Genomic DNA, 20,804 nt, shown 5'->3' with positions numbered 1-20,804 from the left:
TGATAAGAGTCCTACTAAAATGTAAATTCCTCAAGAGTTGTCTAGTTTTGACAAGAGTTTGAAGAGGTCATAAAAGTCTAAATTTGAGAAGAGTGACATTCAGGCTCTTCTCATATAACCACCCCCCCGTAGTGGCGAGGTCCACCTATATAGAACATTCATTTGTAGCCAATAAGCAACCAATTTTAGGTCCACTGGCTGGGCTATAGTCAGCATGCTTGGATTGTGGGCCTTGACTAGTGTAAAACCCATTTTATGGACATCAGGTTCTTCAGGGTGGGCCTAACTTATGGGCCAATTCTTTCATATGGAGGGCATCGGTCCATATCATGGGCATGCAGCACCTTTAAACCAAGGACAATTAAGGGATTACCACAAAAAAACTTCTAATGTCAACGCTCTCTAATTAGAAGACATTTATGCAGTTTTTGCAAACCCAAGAAAAACCAAAAAGTTTCTACAATTTAAGGAACTATTAGGAATTTTAAAAGAATCATATTTTCAACAAACAGGACTATTATCATTGAGTAGGATATTACCATGTGAATGACAAAATGCTCATCCAGCGTCTCTCTTGGTAGACACCTCTGAAACAAAACAGAAGATAGTGTTAATGCAAAATAAGCTCAGTAACATGACAATCTATATAACAAGAGAATAGGACTTCAAGTTATTAGTTGTAAAGAAATCAATGTCATATTCACATGCCACACTTCAATTTAGCTGAAGCTTCCCTTATAACTTTCTCATAAATAAAGCTTAATCATATTACTGTTTGCTTTCACTCTCAACAGCTTTTCTTGCAAAAGATCTCAGCTACAGCTAATATTACTGTTTGCTTACTCCAGTATCTATATGCCTCCTATGTATAATATTTCAACTACAGCTAACCCCATTACAGAGGATTGAAATGTTGAAAATTGCATATCTCATAGGAGATAGGTTGGGGGTGGGGAGTTTTTGGGGGTGGAAGAAAAAGGAGAAGCCAATGAAATAATCTTCTTTTTCACGTGTAAAACCAACCCCTGCTATATTTCTTGTAGAATAAACTCCATGTAGGATTGCCACATCATAGAGCCATTCCCTTTGGGAGCTAAATGGGAAAGTAATAGATCTTTACATTACATAAATAGCAACAGTTAGAATAGGAACAGAAAAGGGGTGGAACACTGACCGACTAGAAACTGAGAAAGTCTTGACATAAAAAAACTCAATCTACAAGGTTGAGATCTGAATCGGAAAATTGCCATGTTAAATTTTAACCACCAAACACAACACTTCACACCAATTACCATAACCACCTCAGACAGGAGATAAGCGAACATCTGTATATACCTTTTAGCTCCTCTATACAGCCTAAGTCTTTCATATCTGACATTATTCCATTACTTTTTAGAACCTATGATGAACGACCTAGAGGTTCTACAGGGAGGTTGTCTTCAAGGAATGCGTTTAAATCTCAACTAGCCTTACGTTTGATGGTAGAAGAGAAAGAAGCTTTCTGTTTGGCTACTGGAAGAATAAACAGCAAGATGAAATAAGGTTTAAGGTGAATATAGAACTAGTTTTGAGAGTTTCCTTCGTCTATCAAATGTATCAGCTTGGCTTCGCCCCAGGCCAAGGTGGCATTCTAGGGGGTGCGTGAGTGTAAGAAGGCCGACAACTACTTAGTGCTAAAATAATACAACTACAAGCCAAGCTGAAAGAAACTCACTTCTATTCACGTTGAGATTGGATATAGATGGGGAATCTATAGATCGTAGTTGTTCGCCAACCTCTATAACTAACATATGATACAATTTCACTTCACAGCATGGCCAAAAAAAAAAAGAACGAGCTTCATTCGGTTGACCTTCCTATGCTGATGAATGCCAGTTTCGATGAGAGCTTACAACAACAACAACAACTCAGCCTTATCCCCAACTAAATGGGGACGGCTACATGGATCCTTTCAAAAACAAAGTAAGAGGAATGAAGAATAAAATAAGAAGAAATCGGATAGAAAAGTAAGTAATGGAAAATGAAAAATGAAAGTAAGAAGAAGGAGGATAGCCCAGGAAAACAGGAAAAACTCAGCTACATGTTGTCACTAACATGGATCCTTGCCCTCCAAAAGGCTCTATCTGAGGTCATACTTGGCACAAGACCCAAACTAAGCATGTCATTCTTCACAACCTCACCTAAGGTCATTTTAGGCCTGCCCCTAGCTCTTTTAGCTCCTTCAACCAGCATCAGATCACTTCTCCTTACTGGGGCATCCCCAGGCCTCCGTTACACATGGCCAAACCACCTCAAACGACATTCTCGGAGCTTGTCGCTGATCGGGGCAACTCCTACATCAGCTCTAATACGTTCATTCCTCACTTTATCCTTCCGAGTTTTGCCGCACATCCATCTTAACATCCTCGTCTCTGCAACACATATCTTCGCTATATGGCAGATCTTGACTGCCTAACATTCCAGCCCATACATCATGGCGGGTCGGACAACAGTCTTGTAGACCTTTAAGCTTTAAAGGAATGCGTCGGTCACATAGTACTCTAGTCGCACCTCTTCACTTCATCCATCCTACTTTAATTCTTTGTGAAACATTCTCATCTATGACACCTTCTTTATGTATAATAGACCCCAGAAATCTGAAATAGTCACTTGGCAGTATCTCTCTCTCCTCAATTTTCATCATATCATCACCCATCATAGTGTGACTAAAGTTATACATCAAATACTCCATCTTTGATCTACTAATTTTAAAGCCTCTTGTTTCCAAGGTCGATCTCCACAACTCTAACTTAGTGTTCATCCTTGCTTTTGTCTCATCCACCAAAATGATATCATCGACGAAGAGCATACACCACGGTACCTCATCTTGGATGTTCTAGGTTAATTCATCCATGATAAGCGCAAACAAATAAGGGCTTAGGGCTGATCCTTGATGCAACCCAACCGTTATTGGGAATTCCTTGCCCTAGCCTTCCACAGATCTCACACTAGTCACCACACCCTCATACATATCTTTAATTACCTCTATATACTTACTGGACACCCCTCACTTCGCAAGAACATGTTGGATTAAATCTCTAGGGACTCTGTCATAAGCTGCTTTATCCATATCAATAAAAACCACATGGGGATCCTTCTTGCTAGCTCTACATCTTTCCATGAGCCTCCTCATTAGGTAGATAGCTTCAGCCGTGGATCTACCTGGCATAAAACCAAATTGATTCTTCAAGATATGAGTCTCTCTTCTCATACGGGCTTCAATAACCTGCTCCCCAAGTTTCATAGTATGACTCAATAGTTTTATGCTTCTATAGTTATTGCAGCTCTGGACATCCCCCTTATTTTTGTACACCAGAACTACAATGCTTCTCCTCCACTCATCTAGCATTTTCATTGAGATCATAATATTGTTAAATAACTTGGTTAACCCATAAACCTCACATACTCATAGGCAATGTTTAAAATCTCGTTTCGTTTCGGTATTTCGGTCTGACCGAAATTTTGGATATTTTAGTCAAAACATTGTATTTTTTTCTACAAGGTTTCAGTAGGTCATTTCGGTGGGTTTTAGGCCAAGTTAAGGCTTGAAACTTCATGAAAACCCTATTTTAGGCTATATAAACACATGTAAATGTTCAAAAATAGTCACCCAAACTGGTGTTTTGAATTTACACCATTGATGGGCAGTATACGGTCGAATCCTAATGTATATATTAGTTAATTACACATACATTACACATCCACATTGTTTAAGACTTTAAGTACTAGAGGACATAATAACTAATAAACAATTTAAACAAGTAAATTCACTTGGAAACATAAATTCAATGACTCATAAGTCATAATATCAAGTACAATAAGTCAATAACATCAATATCCCAAATTCCCAATACAAGTCAAGTAACCATCAAGTGACTCAAATGTCTACTAATAATAATTACTCCGCCGTCCAGGATCGACCCTACTCATAGTCCGATGGAACCGCGTGCATTGTTCTCCGACTGTAGGATATATGAATGCCACGTCATAGTCTGGGAGAAGAAACGAGTGTAGTCATCCATAGTTACCATGTAAATAGCATCATCAATATGCTTAAGTTAACCTATCCTAGAATATGGATCACCAAAGTATGAAGAACCACGACTACCCACTGATTCACTGTGATATGACGGCTCTGGGAGCATGTATGGGTACGGCTGGTGGCTTGGGTAGGAGAAGATGTCATTCACAAAAGACGATCCACTACATCCCTAGATGCAACGAAGATTCGAAGGCCTGTTCAAAAATCACCAAAGAGAAGTGAAGTGGAGGAAGAAATGGATGAAGAAAATGAAAAAAAGCAAGCCTTGGAGCTCTCAGTCGAAATTTTGACCGAGACTCACGAGTTTTTGATATTTTATAACTTGGGTTTGTAACTTCTTACCAAAATAAAGTACCAAAATTTAGTGAAATGACCGAAATCTCGACCAAGTTTTGTATTTTTTCATTTCGAAGTGGTGTTTCGTTTCGATCAAACCGAGATACTTAAGATTCTCGAAATCTCGATCGAGTTTTAACGAATTGTTGCACTACGCTCCTAGGGCCTTCCACACTTCTATTGGGATCTCATCCAGGCCTGGTGTCTTGCCTACTTTCATCTTTCTTAAGGCTTCTTTAACTTCCGCCACACCAATCTTTCGTACATATCTATAATGTGTGGTGTCTTGATGGGTAATGTTGTTAGCCGGTTTGGACATATTTGAAATATTTCTATTTAGGAGTTCACAAATATACTCATCCCATCTCCTTACAATGTCCTCATCCCTTACCAACACTCTTCCATCCTCCCTTTTATACATCTCGCCTGGTCGAAATCAAGGAAGAAGAACTCGTCTCGAGTACCAAGTTTTGACCTGCCAAATTTCCGAGTTGGGTCGAGATCTCAACGAGTTGGGGCAATTTTTTTTCCCAACTCAAAGGCTGGTTCCTGTGGGTTTTAGACCTAGTTTGGGTCTGAAACTTGGTACTCAACCTATTTTAGGCCATTTAAACACAATGACACCATCAGATTTTGCAAAAACAAAGTCCAAATAGGAGTTTCACTTCGGACCATAGGTTGGTAGGCGTCGACATACTAAAATACCCTACTTTACACATAATTTAGTAATAGAAAGCAATCAAAGCATTCAATTAATGTAAAATAACTTAAATAAGCATTAGAAATGTTAAAATGTACAATACATCAATCTGTTTACCATATTACATCTATGATCTATCATCCCATAAAATGTGATGCATTCACTCATTCAGAATGAGTCGGTCCATATATTCTTCCCATGTCATATTGTTGCTATAGTATTGCACATAGTTTGCCACAGAACTCATATAAGTGTTGTCATCAACATATTCCAAGTCCCTTATCTTAGAGTATAGAAGAGTCGGTTACCATGAGGCGTGAGATCCACTGCTACTGTCATACTGAGGAATGTATGGGTGTGGCTGGTTTGGGACTGGGAATATGTCCACAAAACCTGACCCAGTACATTGATTGTCGAACTCAAGTGCAGAGTGTCCAAACTGACCATAGCCACTATATTCGGAACCGGTGCTCTCCTGGCCATAAGCATAGTCATGATGAGGATAAGATGAATGCCACGACTGACGCTCACTAGTAGTATCTATACTCATGCTTCCGAAACTTGCAAAAGTATAGATACTTCAATTTTGTATGAAGAATCACAAATATGATGCAAATCCTTTAGTTTTGTAGCTGAATGTAGTCTCCAAAAGGTTGTATGTTGAAATCCAGGTGCAAAATGAGGCAGCAGCAGCTCACAGGGGGGAAAAAGAGTTGAAATCTGAAACTCGATAGAGAACTCTTGAGTTCTGTCGAGTTCTGGAAGTTTTTAAAGGCAAAAAGGGTTGAAATTTGGGTTAGGTCGAGATCTCGACTCAACCGAGATTTCGCCCGAGATGGTGTAGTTTTTTTTAACTCGCATATCATCTCGTCTCGACCACTTCAAAAACCGAGATCTCGCGAGTTCTTCTTCCATGGTTGAAATCTCTACTCTTCCTTTCTCTCATTTTAGCTATTTTATAAATAGTTTTTTCCCCTTCCTTTGTGTTTAGCTTAATATAGAGCACCTCATATTTCCTTGTCCAACCAACCCCACCATCTTCTTAGCCTCTTTTCTGGCCTCATAACACTTTTGTTTATCTTCTGTTTCATTAGTCTGTTGCTTGAACCTCCTCATCCCACCACTAAGTCTCCCTAGGGGCCTAACGCCTACCCTTTACTTCCCCTAGCACTTCTTTGGCAACCCCCTTAATACAAATCATCATCTTGTTCCACATCACATTGGTGTCTCCCTCAAAGTCCCACTTTCCTTGTTTGGCCACATTTTCAGTAAATGTGCTTAGGGACTCCCCTTTTGGTCTCCACCATCTTATCCTAGGGTACATAGGTTCCCTCCTTATATGCTTCTGTGTACTGAGACACATATCCAAGACCACCAATCTATATTGGGTGGCTAGACTCTCCCCAGGAATAACCTTACAATCCTTGCACAACATTCTGTCTAGCCTTCTACTCAGGAAGAAATCTATTTGACTGGTGCTACAAATCAGACAGTAACTAATCAGAACAAGAGTGGAGAAGAAGAAGAGAAGAATAAGAAGAGAGAAGAGGAGAAGAGGCACACTGCCAAGAGAGAGATGAAGGCAGCCTGCGATAGAGTTTGTATGTTCTATCGCAGGACCTGGGTTCTATTAATAATAAAGGGCAGAATTAAGGTAAGTTGGTTAGGGGTTTATTATGAAATTATCCCTAAGCCCTTACCAATTACAATTTAACAAATACAGATAGAAAAGAAAGTAAATAACATAGAACCCCAAAACCCAAAATAACTATGACTAAACTACCCCTCTCAAAACTCCCTCTCAAGCTGGAGCATATAGATCTCCCATGCTCAGCTTGTTACAACATGTGCGAAATTAGGGGGAAACAACGACTTGGTGAAGACATCAGCTAGCTGATTTGAAGGCAAAACAAATGGGGTCCCAACTAGCTTTTTCAAGACGGCATCCCGAACAAAGTGACAGTCCACCACAATATGATTAGTCCGCTCATGGTAAATAGGATTACTAGCAATATATATAACTGCCTAGTTATCACAATACATCTTCATCGACGTAGGCATAGGAAATCCCATCTCAAGAAGGAGAGACCTGCGCACATCAACTCAGCTGCAGTGTGGGTCATAGCCCAGTACTCCGCCTCTGCAGTGGACTGCGCAATAATAGTCTGTTTCTTACTACGCCACGAGACAAGATTAGCCCCAACAAACGTACAATAACCTACAGTGGAGCGAAGATCAGTTGCCGATCTAGCCCAGTCTACATCAGAATAAGCAACTAGATCCATACGCAGATTGGGATGATAAATCAACCCTTTACCGGGAGCACCCTTCAAATAAAGAAGAATGCGAATGACAGCATCCCAGTGAGCTTTCTAAGGAGTTAGCATAAACTGGCTCAGAACACCAACAATAAACGAGATGTCCGGTCTCATGATAGTGAGGTAAATCAACTTCCTAACTGAACTCCTGTACTGGTGCACATCCTTGAGAGGATCTCCATCATCTACACCAAACTTCTGATGAGGATCCATGGGAATATCCACTGGCTTGGACACAAGCATGTCAGTATCAAATAAAAGATCTAAAACATACTTCCTCAGGGAAAGACTGATAACATTTTTGCTTCTCACAACCTCAATGCCAAGAAAGTAGTGAAGATCACCTAAATCCTTAGTCTGAAAGTTCTGTTGTAAGTAAGCCTTTACTTCAGCAATGTCTGACACATCATCACCAGAAACAATAATATCATCAATGTACACAATCAGAATAACCAACTTGCCACCACCACGACGAACAAACACAGAATGATCAAAGTAACACTGTGAAAACCCGCACGATACAACTGTGGCACTGAACTTCTCAAACCATGCTCTGGGTGATTGTTTGAGGTCTCGAGTACTATTCTCCCCCTGAGCAAAATACCCAAGAGGTTACTCCATATACACCTCCTCATGAAGATCACCATACAAGAAGGCGTTTTTAATATCCAACTGAAACAAGGGCCAATCAAAATTAACTGCAATAGAAAGAAGAAGGCGAACAGAATTCAGCCGAGCAACAGAAGAGAAGGTCTCAAAGTAGTCCACACCATAAGTCTGTGTATACCCCTTGGCAACCAGATGAGCTTTAAGCCGCTCAACAGAACCATTCGGAAGGTATTTGATGGTGTAAACCCAGCAACACTTAACAAGTTCCTTTCCAGGAGGTAGATCAACCAAACTCCAGAGCATCCATTTCCAAATCCATAGCCTTCTTCCAATCAGGAAAACGAAGAGCCTCAATATGATTTTTGGGAATAGGGTTGGAAGACAAGGACAAGGCAAAAGTAGGAATAGAAGAAGGTCAGTGAGAAAGGGACACATACTTATCAATGGAATATAAAGCAGTGGACTTTTGACTGCAAGAGCGAGTACCTTTACGCAAGGAAATAGGTAAGTCATCAGTTGAAGGAGGTGGAGCTTCACTAGACGAAGAAGCAGGCAAATGTAGTAAAACAGGTGGAGCCGTTGGAACCTCTTCCTGGGGTACTGTCTTGTCACGCCACTGATAAACCTGTATTGGTGGTGTAGGGGAATGGGATAAGAGCAGGGACAGGAGAAGGAGCATCAACACGCTACTCATCCTCAGAGACAGAGGAGGAAGAAAAATAAGAATGGTCTTCAAAGAAGGCGACATCAGCACTCACAAAATACCTATGGGAGACAGGGTCATAACACTTGTACCCTTTCTGGGTACAAGAATATCCAAGAAAAACACACTTAGTGGACCGGGGAGAGAGTTTATCAGAATGAGCATGTAGATTGTGAACAAAACAAATATACCCAAACACACGAGGAGGTAAATGAAAACTGGGCTGACCAGGAAAAACAATGGAAAAAGGGGACTTGTCGGCAAGAACAGAAGAAGGCATTCGATTAATTAGGTAGTAGGCAATAAGTACCCCTTCACACCAAAATTGCTTTGGAACATGCATATAGAACATAACAGTGCGGGCAACCTCAAGTAAATGTCTATTCTTATGTTCCGCCATCCCATTTTGCTGTGGAGCATAGGAACAGCTAGTTTGATGAATCATGCCATGAGAAACACAAAAATCAGAAATATCACGTTGAACATAGTCCAAAGCAATATCAGAACGAAAAATTTTAATAGACAAACCAAAATGAGTTTTTATTTCATTATAAAAATTTTGGAATATAGAGAAAAACTCAGAACGATCCTTCAAGAGGTATAACCATGTGAGATGAGAATGGTCGTCCACAAAGGTGACAAAATACATGAAACCACTCCAATTCTTAACACGACAAGGACCCCAAATGCCCGAATGGACTAAAGAAAATAAGGACGAACTGCGAGCCATAGTACGAGAAGGGAAAGAAGCACGGTGATGTTTTCCCAACTCGCAGGCTTCACACTCTAACCGAGACACAATCTTGAAAGAAGGAAATAACAACTTTAACCTAACTAAAGACAAATGACCTAAACGACAGTGCAACTGGAACGGAGTCACTCCACCAACAGAAGTAGCAACGGCAGACGAGGCAGGAGCACCATCGTCAAGGTAGTAGTAGACTCCATCTTTTTCACACCCTCCACCAATCTTCTTCCTCGTATGAAGATCCTGAAAAACACAAGAAGTAGGAAAGTCAAAAAACAAAGTAAAGTTTTAGTTATTTGACTAACAGAAAGAAGATTCAATGGTAACTAAGGAACATGTAACATAGAGGAGAGACTCATGGAGGAAGTGGGAGAGACAATACCATGCCTAGAAATAGGGGTAGAAGAACCAGTTGCAAGGATAACAGGAGATGATGAATGTCTAGGTGAATAAATGGTAAATAAAGATGACTCACCAGTCATATGAGCAGAAGCCCCGCAGTCAATAATCCAAGATGGAGTAGTAGAACCACTACCTGGTAGGGAAACCTATGGAGAATCACTATGGGCAGCACCATCACTACCCCCTTCAAATGCTGCATGATTGGCAGACTGAGTTGCCCAATCTGGCTTAACATGCTTGTCCCAACAACAATCAACAGTGTGTCCAGTTTTCCCACAATGAGTACACTTTCAAAAAGGTATATCACCTGACTGACCACCAGTTCCACAACCACCGCCACCACTACCACCACGTCCTCCCCCGGAGCTACGTCCACGACCACAACCAGCCACAAAGGCAGAATTCTCCTTAGGAGAAGAGTCAGATTTCCCAAGAGAAGTTATACGATGTAGGCGAGAGAACGTGTCAGCAAGAGTAGGGACAATTTCTCCAGCAAGAATATATCCCTTGACAGACTTCAAATCAGAATCTAGCCCAGCCAGAAATTTAGACACAAAAAATTCATTCCGCTGTGCTTTTAATTTGTCAATATCGGTGGTGAGAGGCTGAAAAACATTTAATTCCTCAACAAGGCCTTTAAAGGTGCTCTAGTAGTCTTGGAAAGGTTTGTTGAACTGCCGGAGCTGAAAGAGTTTCTCATATAAATCATAGGCTCAATTCATGTTTTTGTCCTGTGAATAGGTATCCTTCAAATCATCCCCACACCCTTAGCAATGGTGTGAAACATCACATTTGCAGCAATCTCTGGTTCCATGCTGTTCCATAACTAAATCAAAATAATGGCAGTCTTGCATCCAATCCTCATAATCTTTTGAATCAGAGGCAGGTGGATTGGAGTAAGATACTTGAGTTTCTTCTTGGCCATAATACAAATCTTCACAGCTTGAGCCCATAACAAATAATTCGAACTCCCTTTCAACTTGATAGAGGTAATAGTAACATTCACAGTGTCAGTTTGAGATATAACCACTGGATTATTTTTGTTCTCTCCCATAGCACCAATAGGGAAAAATAAAACCGGTAAAAAAAACACCACAAGGGAACAGCCAACAATAGAGCAGCAATCACACACAAATCATCAACTGTAGCAGGATTCCAGAGTGATAGGCAGCAGAGGGGGAAAAAAAAAAAAAAAGAGCCAATATTCAAGCTTGGAACCAGAAGAACCAACCAAATAACCCAAAACAGAGCATTGGCGGCAGAAACTATGAAGTCAACTGTAGGGCTCAAAAAGGCTCAGAAAACAGAGCAGCCGCAGGTACAACTATCACAATATGTAGAAAGATCAAAGGCAATCGATCAGGCCACCAAACCAGAGTGAAAAACAGGTCGAGTCTCCCTTTATGCATATACAAAAAGTCTTCAAATACTCAGAAATAGGACATACCAAATTTTCGAAGAAATTCCATTCTTTTGAATTCTGAAAAATTGAATATAGAAGTAGCAGAAAATAGAAACCTTCCCATCCTCCAATCGAAACTTCAAGAGAAGGTCTGCACAACACCAATAACTATCACAAAGAGTACTCCATTCTTGTATAAGGATTATTCAATCCATTAACCCAAAAAAAAAATAAGCAGCAGCAGGTGGCTGCACACCAGAAAACTGAAAAATCAAAAGAGGAATCAGCAGAAGGAGATTAGAGAGAACCCATCTACTGATTAGTAAATCTCTGATACCATGTTACAAATCAGACACTATCTAATCAGTAGAAGAGTGGAGAAGAAGAAGAGAAGAGGCACACTGCCGAGAGAGAGATGAAGGCAGCCTGCGATAGAGCTTGTATGTTCTATCGCAGGACCTGGGTTCTATTAATAATCAAGGGCAGAATTAAGGTAAGTTGGTTAGGGGTTTATCATGAAATTACCCCTAAGCCCTTACCAATTACAACTTAACAAATAAAGACAGAAAAGAAAGAAAATAACATAGAACCCCAAAACCCACAATAACTATGACTAAACTACCCCTAATTCTTAACAACTGGTATAAATCCTACTTTTGTAGGTAACTAAGTGTTCCTCTCTTTTTTCAAAGAAAGTGTTCACAACAGATAGATCATAAGCTACCGCAAAGTCTACGATTGAGGTCCCCTCCTCATTCCCTTCTCCAACTCCGAAGCCTCTACAATCGCTCCCAACATGGCCGTTTAGGTCACCTCCAATAATAATCGTTTCATCTTGGCCAAAATCCTACACTAACTCATCCAAGTTGTCCAAAAATTAGCGCTTACTACTTTCATCAAATCCTATCTGGGATGCGTAGGCACTAACGATATTGACAACACCTTTCTCCAACACTAGCTTGATGGATATAATCCTATCACCCAATCTTTTGACCTCCACTATATCTTTCTTTAGGTTATAATCCACTATTATCCCCACTCCATTTCTATTACTTTGGTCTCCTGAATACCAAAGTTTTGATGAGAGCTTAGTGTAGAGAAATAGTGAAATAAGGGCTGGTATGGATATTTAAGAGCCTGCTTTAATAAACACTGAAAGTAGAAAATAGAAGACGAAGGAGGGGGAGGGGAAGAAGAGAACTCACCTAGGAATCCACAAAGGTTTTGAAGGGTCGACCTTCAAAGGAATCTAGAAATCCATTTCCGAAACTTAAGGAATCGACCTTAAAGTTTCTAGGGAATCCACCTTAGCATGTAGAAAAATCCATCTGTACAAAGAGATCAGACTTGTTATTTTGATAAGTACCAACATATTGGCTGGAGTTTTGCAGCCCCAAAACCCTAAATAACTTTTTGTCCATGAAGAAGCACAACAACAACAATGACTGCCGGCGAGTTGCTTCCTCCTCATCAAAGCTCTCTCCACCACTGTCAAAGGTCCCGGGGTAGAAGAAGATACAGATCCAACCACCGGAACACTCTGAAAGCTCCGGCGACGCAGGCGAATGGAAGAATTGAGCCTATCAGGGCTTCCCAGCAGGCTGCTCTAACTCAGAACAGATTCAGCCTTTTGGCTGACGATGACGACCCTGAGACCCTCGATTGTCCCAAAAAGATCTCTTTTGATGTTCTACCTCGCAGCAGATCCAGGATGTCAGAAACCCCAGCAACAGACATCCCCTTTTCTAGCTCTCTCGCTGACTCTTCCATCGCGACTGAAGCTCTGCCTTCGCTGCTCCCCTTGGGAAGTCTCCATCTGCCTCCCTCTGCTTCTGCGTTGTTATCTCGGGCCTCGTCCATCCAAGGCCTTTTAGAGATAAATGCCACGTCAAGGTTCTTTCCTTCGTCTTCTCTGGGACCCACTGCTGCTGAGGGTCTTTCAAATGTAGCCCCTTCAGTCTCGGCCCATATTTTCCTAGCCTCTTCGGTTCTTGGGCCAGCCAGAACATTACCCCATCTCTTAACCCATTCTGTAAGCGGGTCGGGTATTTTACCCAACCCATCCTTGCCCCCTAACCCAAATTCTTCTTCTCCTTCACCCGATACCCCTGCTACTCAGCTAAACTGCCCTTCTGGCTTGTCTTCTCGCCATTGCTCCTACAAGCAAAGGCACCGCAGTGCTACCAGATCTCGATCTGTTATGGCTCGACACTTGGAGTCCCCTCTGCCCCTCCTCCCTCTTCCTCAATGATCCAAGGCCTTATTTGGAATACCCGGGGCCTCAACTCTGCCTCGATGCAAGCCTCTGTTTGTGCCAGGATTCGTTCCTCTCGCCCATTCTTCTGCTGTCTCCTTGAAACTCACATCAAGGAGCAAAGCTCTGCTAAAATTCTCTCTTCCATCGCTCCAGGTTGGTCTCTCCTTTCCAATTATTCCTCCCATCCGAATGGCCGTATCTGGGTTATCTGGGATCCTAGAAAAATCACCATCTCCCTCCTTTCCTCTTCCTCGCAATTCATCCACCTTAGCTTCTCTGATCCTCTTGGCCACTCTTTCTTCCTTCTCTCGGCCATCTATGCTCTCAACTGCCCCATCCAAAGGTCCCTTCTCTGGGATGATTTGCAGGTCATTGCTGGTAGCATTGGAGATCTTCCTTGGGGTCTTGGAGGTGACTTTAATGTCATCTGGTTCAGCTCTGAAAAACAAGGGGTTAACCACCTTGATTTGGAGGCAATGGACAATTTTAATGCTTGCATTGATGACATTGGGGTCAATGATCTTCGCGGCTTTCCTCTTACTTGGAGCAATAAAAGAACTGGCAGCCACCGTATCAATTGCAAGCTGGATAGAGTTTTAGTCAATGAAGCTTGGCTTTCATCCTTCCCCTTCCTCCCAGGCAACCTTTGATAACCCAGACATTTCAGACCATTCCCCCATAAATCTTGCCATCCAGCCTTACATCTCCTTCGGTCCCAAACCATTCAAGTATTTTGACATGTGGTCAGATCATACCTCCTTCTTACCCACGGTTTTGGAGGCTTGGTCCAAACATGTGCATGCTTTTTCCTCTCCCCTTATTGCCTTCTCCAGAAAGCTTCACAATGTCAAGGAAGCTCTCAAGCTTTGGAATAGAAACACCTTTGGAGACATATCTCTTCAAGTTACTGATTATAAAGAGAGGCTTGCCAATGTTCAGTTCCAGCTACAGGCAGATTTGCACAATATTTCCCTTGCTGAGACCGAGAAGGACATTTCTACTGAGCTTTCCTCCTTGCTCTCCAGGGAAGAGAGCTTCCTAAAGCAGAAATCAAGGATCAAATGGCTTGATTTGGAGGATTCAAATTCAGCTTATTTCCACCGATCAGTCAAGGCCAATGTCAATGCTAGCTCCATCACTCAGCTCACTTCCATTGATGGAACTATTGTTACTACTGTAAAGGACATAAAGGACCTGGCTGTTCAGCACTTTATTGGCATCTTCAATGCCCCTTGGATGGGAAATGCTCCTCTACAAAACCACCTGCTCAACTAGTTCCTGCCTGCCAGCCACATAGATGCTCCAAGTTCTATCCCCAAAGAAGATGAGATTTTGAAAGCTATTCATTCTCTCAAAGTGTCAGGTGCTCCTGGGCCTGATGGGTTCAACATGGGGTTCTTCCTTGCTACCTGGGACATCATCAAAGTGGATCTTGTTGCTGCCATTGAAAGCTTCTTCTTCAACCCCAGCCAGATCAAAGGAGTCAACCATACTTTTCTTTGCCTTATCCCTAAAAAGGAGGGTGCTTCAGCTATGAATGACTTCAGGCCCATAGCCTTATGCAATATCCTCTACAAATTTATTGCTAAGATTTTAGCCAGAAGACTCAAGACTGTTGTGGACTTGTTGGTCAGTGACAACCAATCAGCTTTCATTCCAGGAAGGAACATCTCTGATAATATTTTGCTCTGCAATGACATTGTTCGAGGTTTCGATAGGAAGAATCATGCCCCGGCTATCCTTCTGAAGATAGACATCCATAAGGCTTTTGATTTTTTTAGATGGGATTATATCTCCCAAATCATGCTCAAGATGGGGTTCCCTATGCCTTTTGTTTACTAGATTAGCTATTGCATTTCCTCCCCAAAGTTCTCAGTTCTTATCAACGGCAGCCCTGCGGGGTACTTTGGAGCCTCTGTGGGAATTCGGCAAGGATGTCCTCTATCCCCCTACCTTTTCACTTTGGCTTTGGAAGTCCTCTCTAGGCAATTACAGTCCTGTACTGATCAGCAGCTCATTACTCCTATGCCCAAGTGCAAAGCTTTGAAGCTTACTCACCTTGCTTTTGCTGATGACTTGATGATATTCTCTAAGGCTTCCATAGCCTCCCTTGAGTGCATTTTGTTTTGCCTGCAGCATTTCCATGAGCTTTCGAATCTGCACATCAACCCCTCCAAGTCCCTTATCTTCTTTGCGGGTCTTTTGGAGCAACACAAAGGGGACTTCCTTGTCAAATCTGGCTTCCAAGAGGGGCACCTGCTTGTCAAGTACCTGGGACTTCCTTTGATTCCGGCTAGGCTCACTGCTCATCATTGTACCCCCATGTTAGATCTCATGAGGAAAAGACTGCAGCTGTGAAAAGGAAAGCTTCTATCTTATGCAGGTAGGCTGGTCCTTATCAGATCTGTCTTGGAGGCTTCTTATATCTATTGGACCGGAATCTATGGGCTTCCGCAAGCTACTATAAAGACCTTGGAATCTCTGCTGGCCTCTTTTCTTTGGAAGGGAGCTTATTCTTCCAGATTCCTCCACCCCACTTCTTGGGCTTCTGTGTGCCTCCCAAAAAAGGAGGGAGGTCTGGGCATTAGAAGAATCAAAGAAGTCAACAAGGCTGGTATTATCAAGCTTATCTGGAAGTTAGCTTCCAAACAGAAAAGCATTTGGGTTTATTGGGTTTATTCCGATCCCCTTCGGCAAGATTCCATTTGGACTGCTTCTAGCTCCTCTGATGCTTCCTGGGTCTGGCGCAAGATCCTGGAATACCGTCACATTGTTCTCCCTTTCATCCAATCCCTCATTGGAGATGGCCTCTCCACCTCCCTTTGGTTGGATCACTGGCACCCTAAAGGAGTTCTTTTGCATCTTGTCACCCCAAGGACGATCTATGCTTCAGGTCTTCATAGGATGGCTCTGGTTGCGGACATCCTTCATCACAATGATTGGGCCCCTCCCCCTACCTCTTCACAGCCTCTCTCTCTCCTTTGGAATGATCTCCAGACCATCCAAAGAAGGCTGCCTTCAAGGGGTGATTGTGTCCTCTGGACAGCAGATGGCTCGTAGAAATTCTCTTCCAAGGCTGCTTGGAACCTTATCCGCTTCAAAGGCTTGGTGGCTGGTTAGAGGAAGCTTCTCTGGTTCAAGCATCACATCCCTAGGCATTGTTTCACGACTTGGAGAGTCTTCACCAACTGTCTTCCTACTCAAGCTTTCCTGCTCAAGCGTCACATCCAAGTTTCCAGTGCTTGCTGTCTTTGTTAGAACAACATTGAAGACTCTGATCATCTATTCTTTGAGTGCCCTATCTCAAAAGCCATCTGGAAGGGGATCCTTTCTAAGTGCTGGCCTGCCCAAAGAATAATCCTGCCATTCTCAAGAGAATGGATTTGGGTAGATATGACCTTCGGAGGCACCTCTATATGTGACACTGTTGGGAAGTTGGCTTTTTGTGCTGCCATCAACCATATTTGGATGGAGCTAAATATCAGAAAATGGACCTCCAATTCTAGGTCTTTTCATCAGATTTGGGATTCCATGTCCTTTGAAATTTCCTCTAAATTGTTGTCAGCTCCTCCCTCCTTTTGTGCTGACACCCCAAGGAACAGGCTTATTGTTGTCTCCTGGGGTGTCCCAAATGTTTCTTTTTCTGCTTCAGCAGCCTCAAGCTGATAGCTTAGTTTAGCCGTGGGCTGTTGTTTTCCCCCCTTGGGGGCCCTTGTTTTTCTTTCTTTCCTTGGTAATGAATTCTTTTATTCACCCAAAAAAAAAAAAAACAACAATGACAACAATCCCATCTAAATGGGGTCGGCTACATGTACCCTTGCAAATCAAAGAGAAAAGAAGAAATGAAGACATGGGAGATAAGAAGTGCAAAAAAGAGAAATGACAGTAAGAGGAAAGAGGCCCAACCAAAGAAGTCAGGGAAATCTCAGCTATATGGGGTCGGCAACATAGATCTTTGCCCTCCAATAGGCTCTATCTGAGGTCACACTTGGTACAAGACCGAGACTATGCATATCATTCCTCACAACCTCTCCTATGGTCATTTTAGGCCTGCCCCTAGCTCTTTTAGCTCCTTCGATCAAGATCAGATCACCCCTCCGTACTGGGGCATCCTCAGGCCTTCGTCGAACATGGCCATACCACATCAAACAACATTCTCGGAGCTTGTCAATGATCGGGGCAACTCCCAAATCAGCTCTAATACGTTCATTCTTTACTTTATCCTCCATAGTTTTGTCATACATCCATCTTAACATCCTCATCTCTGCAACACATAGCTTCTCTATATGACACTTCTTAACTGCCCAACATTCCGCCCCATACATCATAGTCGGTTGAACAATAGTCCTATAGAACTTTCCTATAAGCTTTAAAGGAATACAACGGTCACACAGTACTCCAGTCGCACCTCTCCACTTCATCCATCCCACTTTAATAGCTATATCCTTTCTTCTCCTCATCCTCCTCTCTTCTTCTTCCTCCTAATCCTTCTTCAACTTGTGGTAAACTTGTAAACCTCCCCCCCTTCAGTGCTGAACATTGGTAAAATGTCTACAAGTGGTTCCCCCATAAAGTGTCGCGTCCAAAAAATCAGAGCATAATGCATGTCTTTCAAGAATTTAAGAAATGCAGATGATATAATAGGAGTATAGGACTATCAATTCAACATCCAGCCTTTTGGACAAGGGGAAGAGTCATAAGTCCCAAAGACTTCCACCCAAATAGTCTGACTGGAATTGCTATATGGCATAGGCAGAAGTATTATCCACGAGGCTTAGGAGGAAGTAGACAGGATCGTATCTCCTGCTCAAGGAGCTTTTGTGGATAATACACAGAGAATAGATGAAAGCTAAATAGCAATTGACAATGTGGAAGATAAGAAGTTAGAGACTTTTTTCTCATTTTCTAGTTATTGAATTTTCCAGCGAGTATTAGTTGAGAAGTATTCATCTTCCGCCACCTTTCCTACAGAAATACTGATTCAGTTGGAAAACTAGTCCTCATAAATGGCCAACTCTTGTTGGCCATTCCCTACTCCCCCAATCTTCAAAGCCAAAGTAAAATGCTCACCTCACACATCAATCTCCTCTTTCCTCCCACATTTTCCTAGTTGCATAATAATAATAACACTTGCCACATGGATGTAACTTCTTCTTACCTTCTCTTCTAGGTCTCAGTTTGCCCACCTGCCATCCCCCCCCCCCCCCCCAACAAAAAAACAAATGGAGTTTCTCCTTCTTATGCTGCATAGCCTGAAAGAAGGAAAGTAGGCCCTTGGTAAATGTTAGAATTTTGAATGGGGAAACTATCAATTGTCAGATACATTGGCCATTTTATAAATCATCTATTTAGCTGTTTCAGGGTCCCATAGGGCATAGGTTTATTCATTTCTTATAAGAACATGTATACTGTCTTCAACTCCTAGTTCAAATTCTTAAAACATGAAGCATACACCAATCATTCACTAGAAATTAGGAAACAAGAATATATTTAAAACAAAGAGTTGATCATCGACTCACTGCTTTGACCGAAGAAATAATGTAATCCCTCCCAGGAGGGCTCAACACGTTTGATGGTACCCTTATCCTATAGAAGTCGTCATTTTCCAACAGTTTCTGCAGAAAGTAATAAATAGCATCTCAAAGTTATTATTAACTACAGCCATAGAAGTTAAGATTAGAGACGAAGAGTAGTTACTTTAAATTCTTCATTCTCTGTTTCACTGAAACCACTCCGTGAAAACCGAAGTTTGGTGAGAGTCTGTGAAAGTTTCAAATCTGACATCAATGAGAAATTGCAAGAATCCAGAACTCAAATTAAACCCCGAACCCAGATGAAACGTCAAAGCTCCGCCACACCAAATACCCAGAATTTTCAAACTTGAATCATCAACAACAGCAGCAACAACAAAAAATCAGAAATCTTGATCGATACCCACCTGTCCTCCATGACTCCAAGTCTTGAGGCGAGCTGTAAAGGTTCCTGCAGGCGAGAAATCAGAGTCACTGAACGCATGTTCAAGCACGAAATGGACCTTCGAATCAGAGTCTTGATCGGAGGAGGATCTCTTTCTGAGAGGAGGAGATTTTTTAGGGTTTACATAATCGAGATCAAGTGCTCTTCCCCCTTCAAGACCGAATTCCTCGTCGTCTTGAAGCTCGTCGGATTGAAACGCCGAAGAAGAGAGAAGCAGAGAGAAGCATAAAACGAAGCCGAAGGTAAGCAACGTAATCGTTCGATTTCTTGCCATCTTCGGAGGATTTGCAGTGATGTGAAGGCTGCTACTGTTGAATATAAAGAGTTTAAGCGAGTTTGGTAACGTTTCTATGCTGGAACTGTGTTCTATTGGTAGAAGCATTTTTCTCGTTTATGTTCTAGAACTATGTTCTTATTCCGTTTGATAAGCCTGTTCCGGAACTAATTTCAAAACACAAAAAAGAAAAGAAATAGCATTTGGTAAAACTTATTCAAGAACAATTTCTTAATAACTGTTACCAATAATTACAGAAATGCCTCTTCTCAAATTAGGTGGATCTTTGAGGTCGAAGAAGCTTTTTGGCTTCAAAAGTCAAGACATTCTTACATTAAAGATGGGGATAGGAACACTAAATTTTACCATTCTATCTCTAAGATTAATATTAGGAGAAGGCGTATTGAATTCTTGACTTCTGATAAGGGTAGGAGGAGGCATTGCCCACCTTTTTGCGTCTCACTTGAAATCCATTTACTATACTTCTCACCCTTTCAATGCTTCCTTTGTTGCATGGCTTTTTTTATCCTGTTTTAGACGCTGCTTCTAGCTCTTGTTTATATGTGTTGCATGTGAAAACCTCAGGTGCTTGGTTCGCCCGCGGATGAGCCTGCAAAAACCAAGCAATGAGCACAAGAGGGTCGGTGTGGCTCCGGCCTAGGACTCTCCAATGCTCAAGTCAGGTCTCCAATGCAACAGAGTAACTGCTAGTCAAAAAGTGAGATGATGAATGGTGTTCCATACCTGGGTATTTATAGAGTGAGGATGAGATGAGGCGGTTGGGAGAGTCCTAGTATGGTAGGAGTCCTTCTTTTGGAAGGCTCTCTCGCGTAGAGCGGAGTGGAGAGCTATTTTCGGGGTCGGACTCTTATTAAGGTAAGAGTCCATGTAAATTGTGATTTCGTATTGCGCTGGGATCGTGGCTCGATCCTTATCCCGTGATTCTCTGGATGTGCTGACGTGGCTCCGCGATCCCCGGTGGGGCGCTATGGTAGCCT

General features: G+C 42.0%; 1 protein-coding gene across 1 annotated transcript in view; it reads right to left on the bottom strand.

Annotated features, from left to right (window-relative positions):
• Positions 1–19,840, bottom strand: part of LOC122654108 (ER membrane protein complex subunit 10) — a 52,309-nt gene extending 32,469 nt beyond the window's left edge. Inside the window, exons 1-4 of the mRNA XM_043848087.1 lie at positions 19,495–19,840; positions 19,254–19,316; positions 19,076–19,171; positions 540–587 (exon numbers count right to left, since the gene is read on the bottom strand). Coding sequence (XP_043704022.1) covers positions 540–587; positions 19,076–19,171; positions 19,254–19,316; positions 19,495–19,806 — 519 coding nt within the window. The 5' untranslated portion in view covers positions 19,807–19,840. The remainder of the gene's footprint in view (positions 1–539; positions 588–19,075; positions 19,172–19,253; positions 19,317–19,494) is intronic.
• Between the last annotated feature and the right edge of the window lie 964 nt (positions 19,841–20,804).

This window comes from Telopea speciosissima, chromosome 3, assembly GCF_018873765.1.
Source record: "Telopea speciosissima isolate NSW1024214 ecotype Mountain lineage chromosome 3, Tspe_v1, whole genome shotgun sequence".
In the NCBI taxonomy this organism is placed as follows: Eukaryota; Viridiplantae; Streptophyta; class Magnoliopsida; order Proteales; family Proteaceae; genus Telopea; species Telopea speciosissima.
The sequence above is the reverse complement of the archived record's forward strand: the minus strand, read 5'-3'. Positions and strand labels throughout refer to the sequence as shown.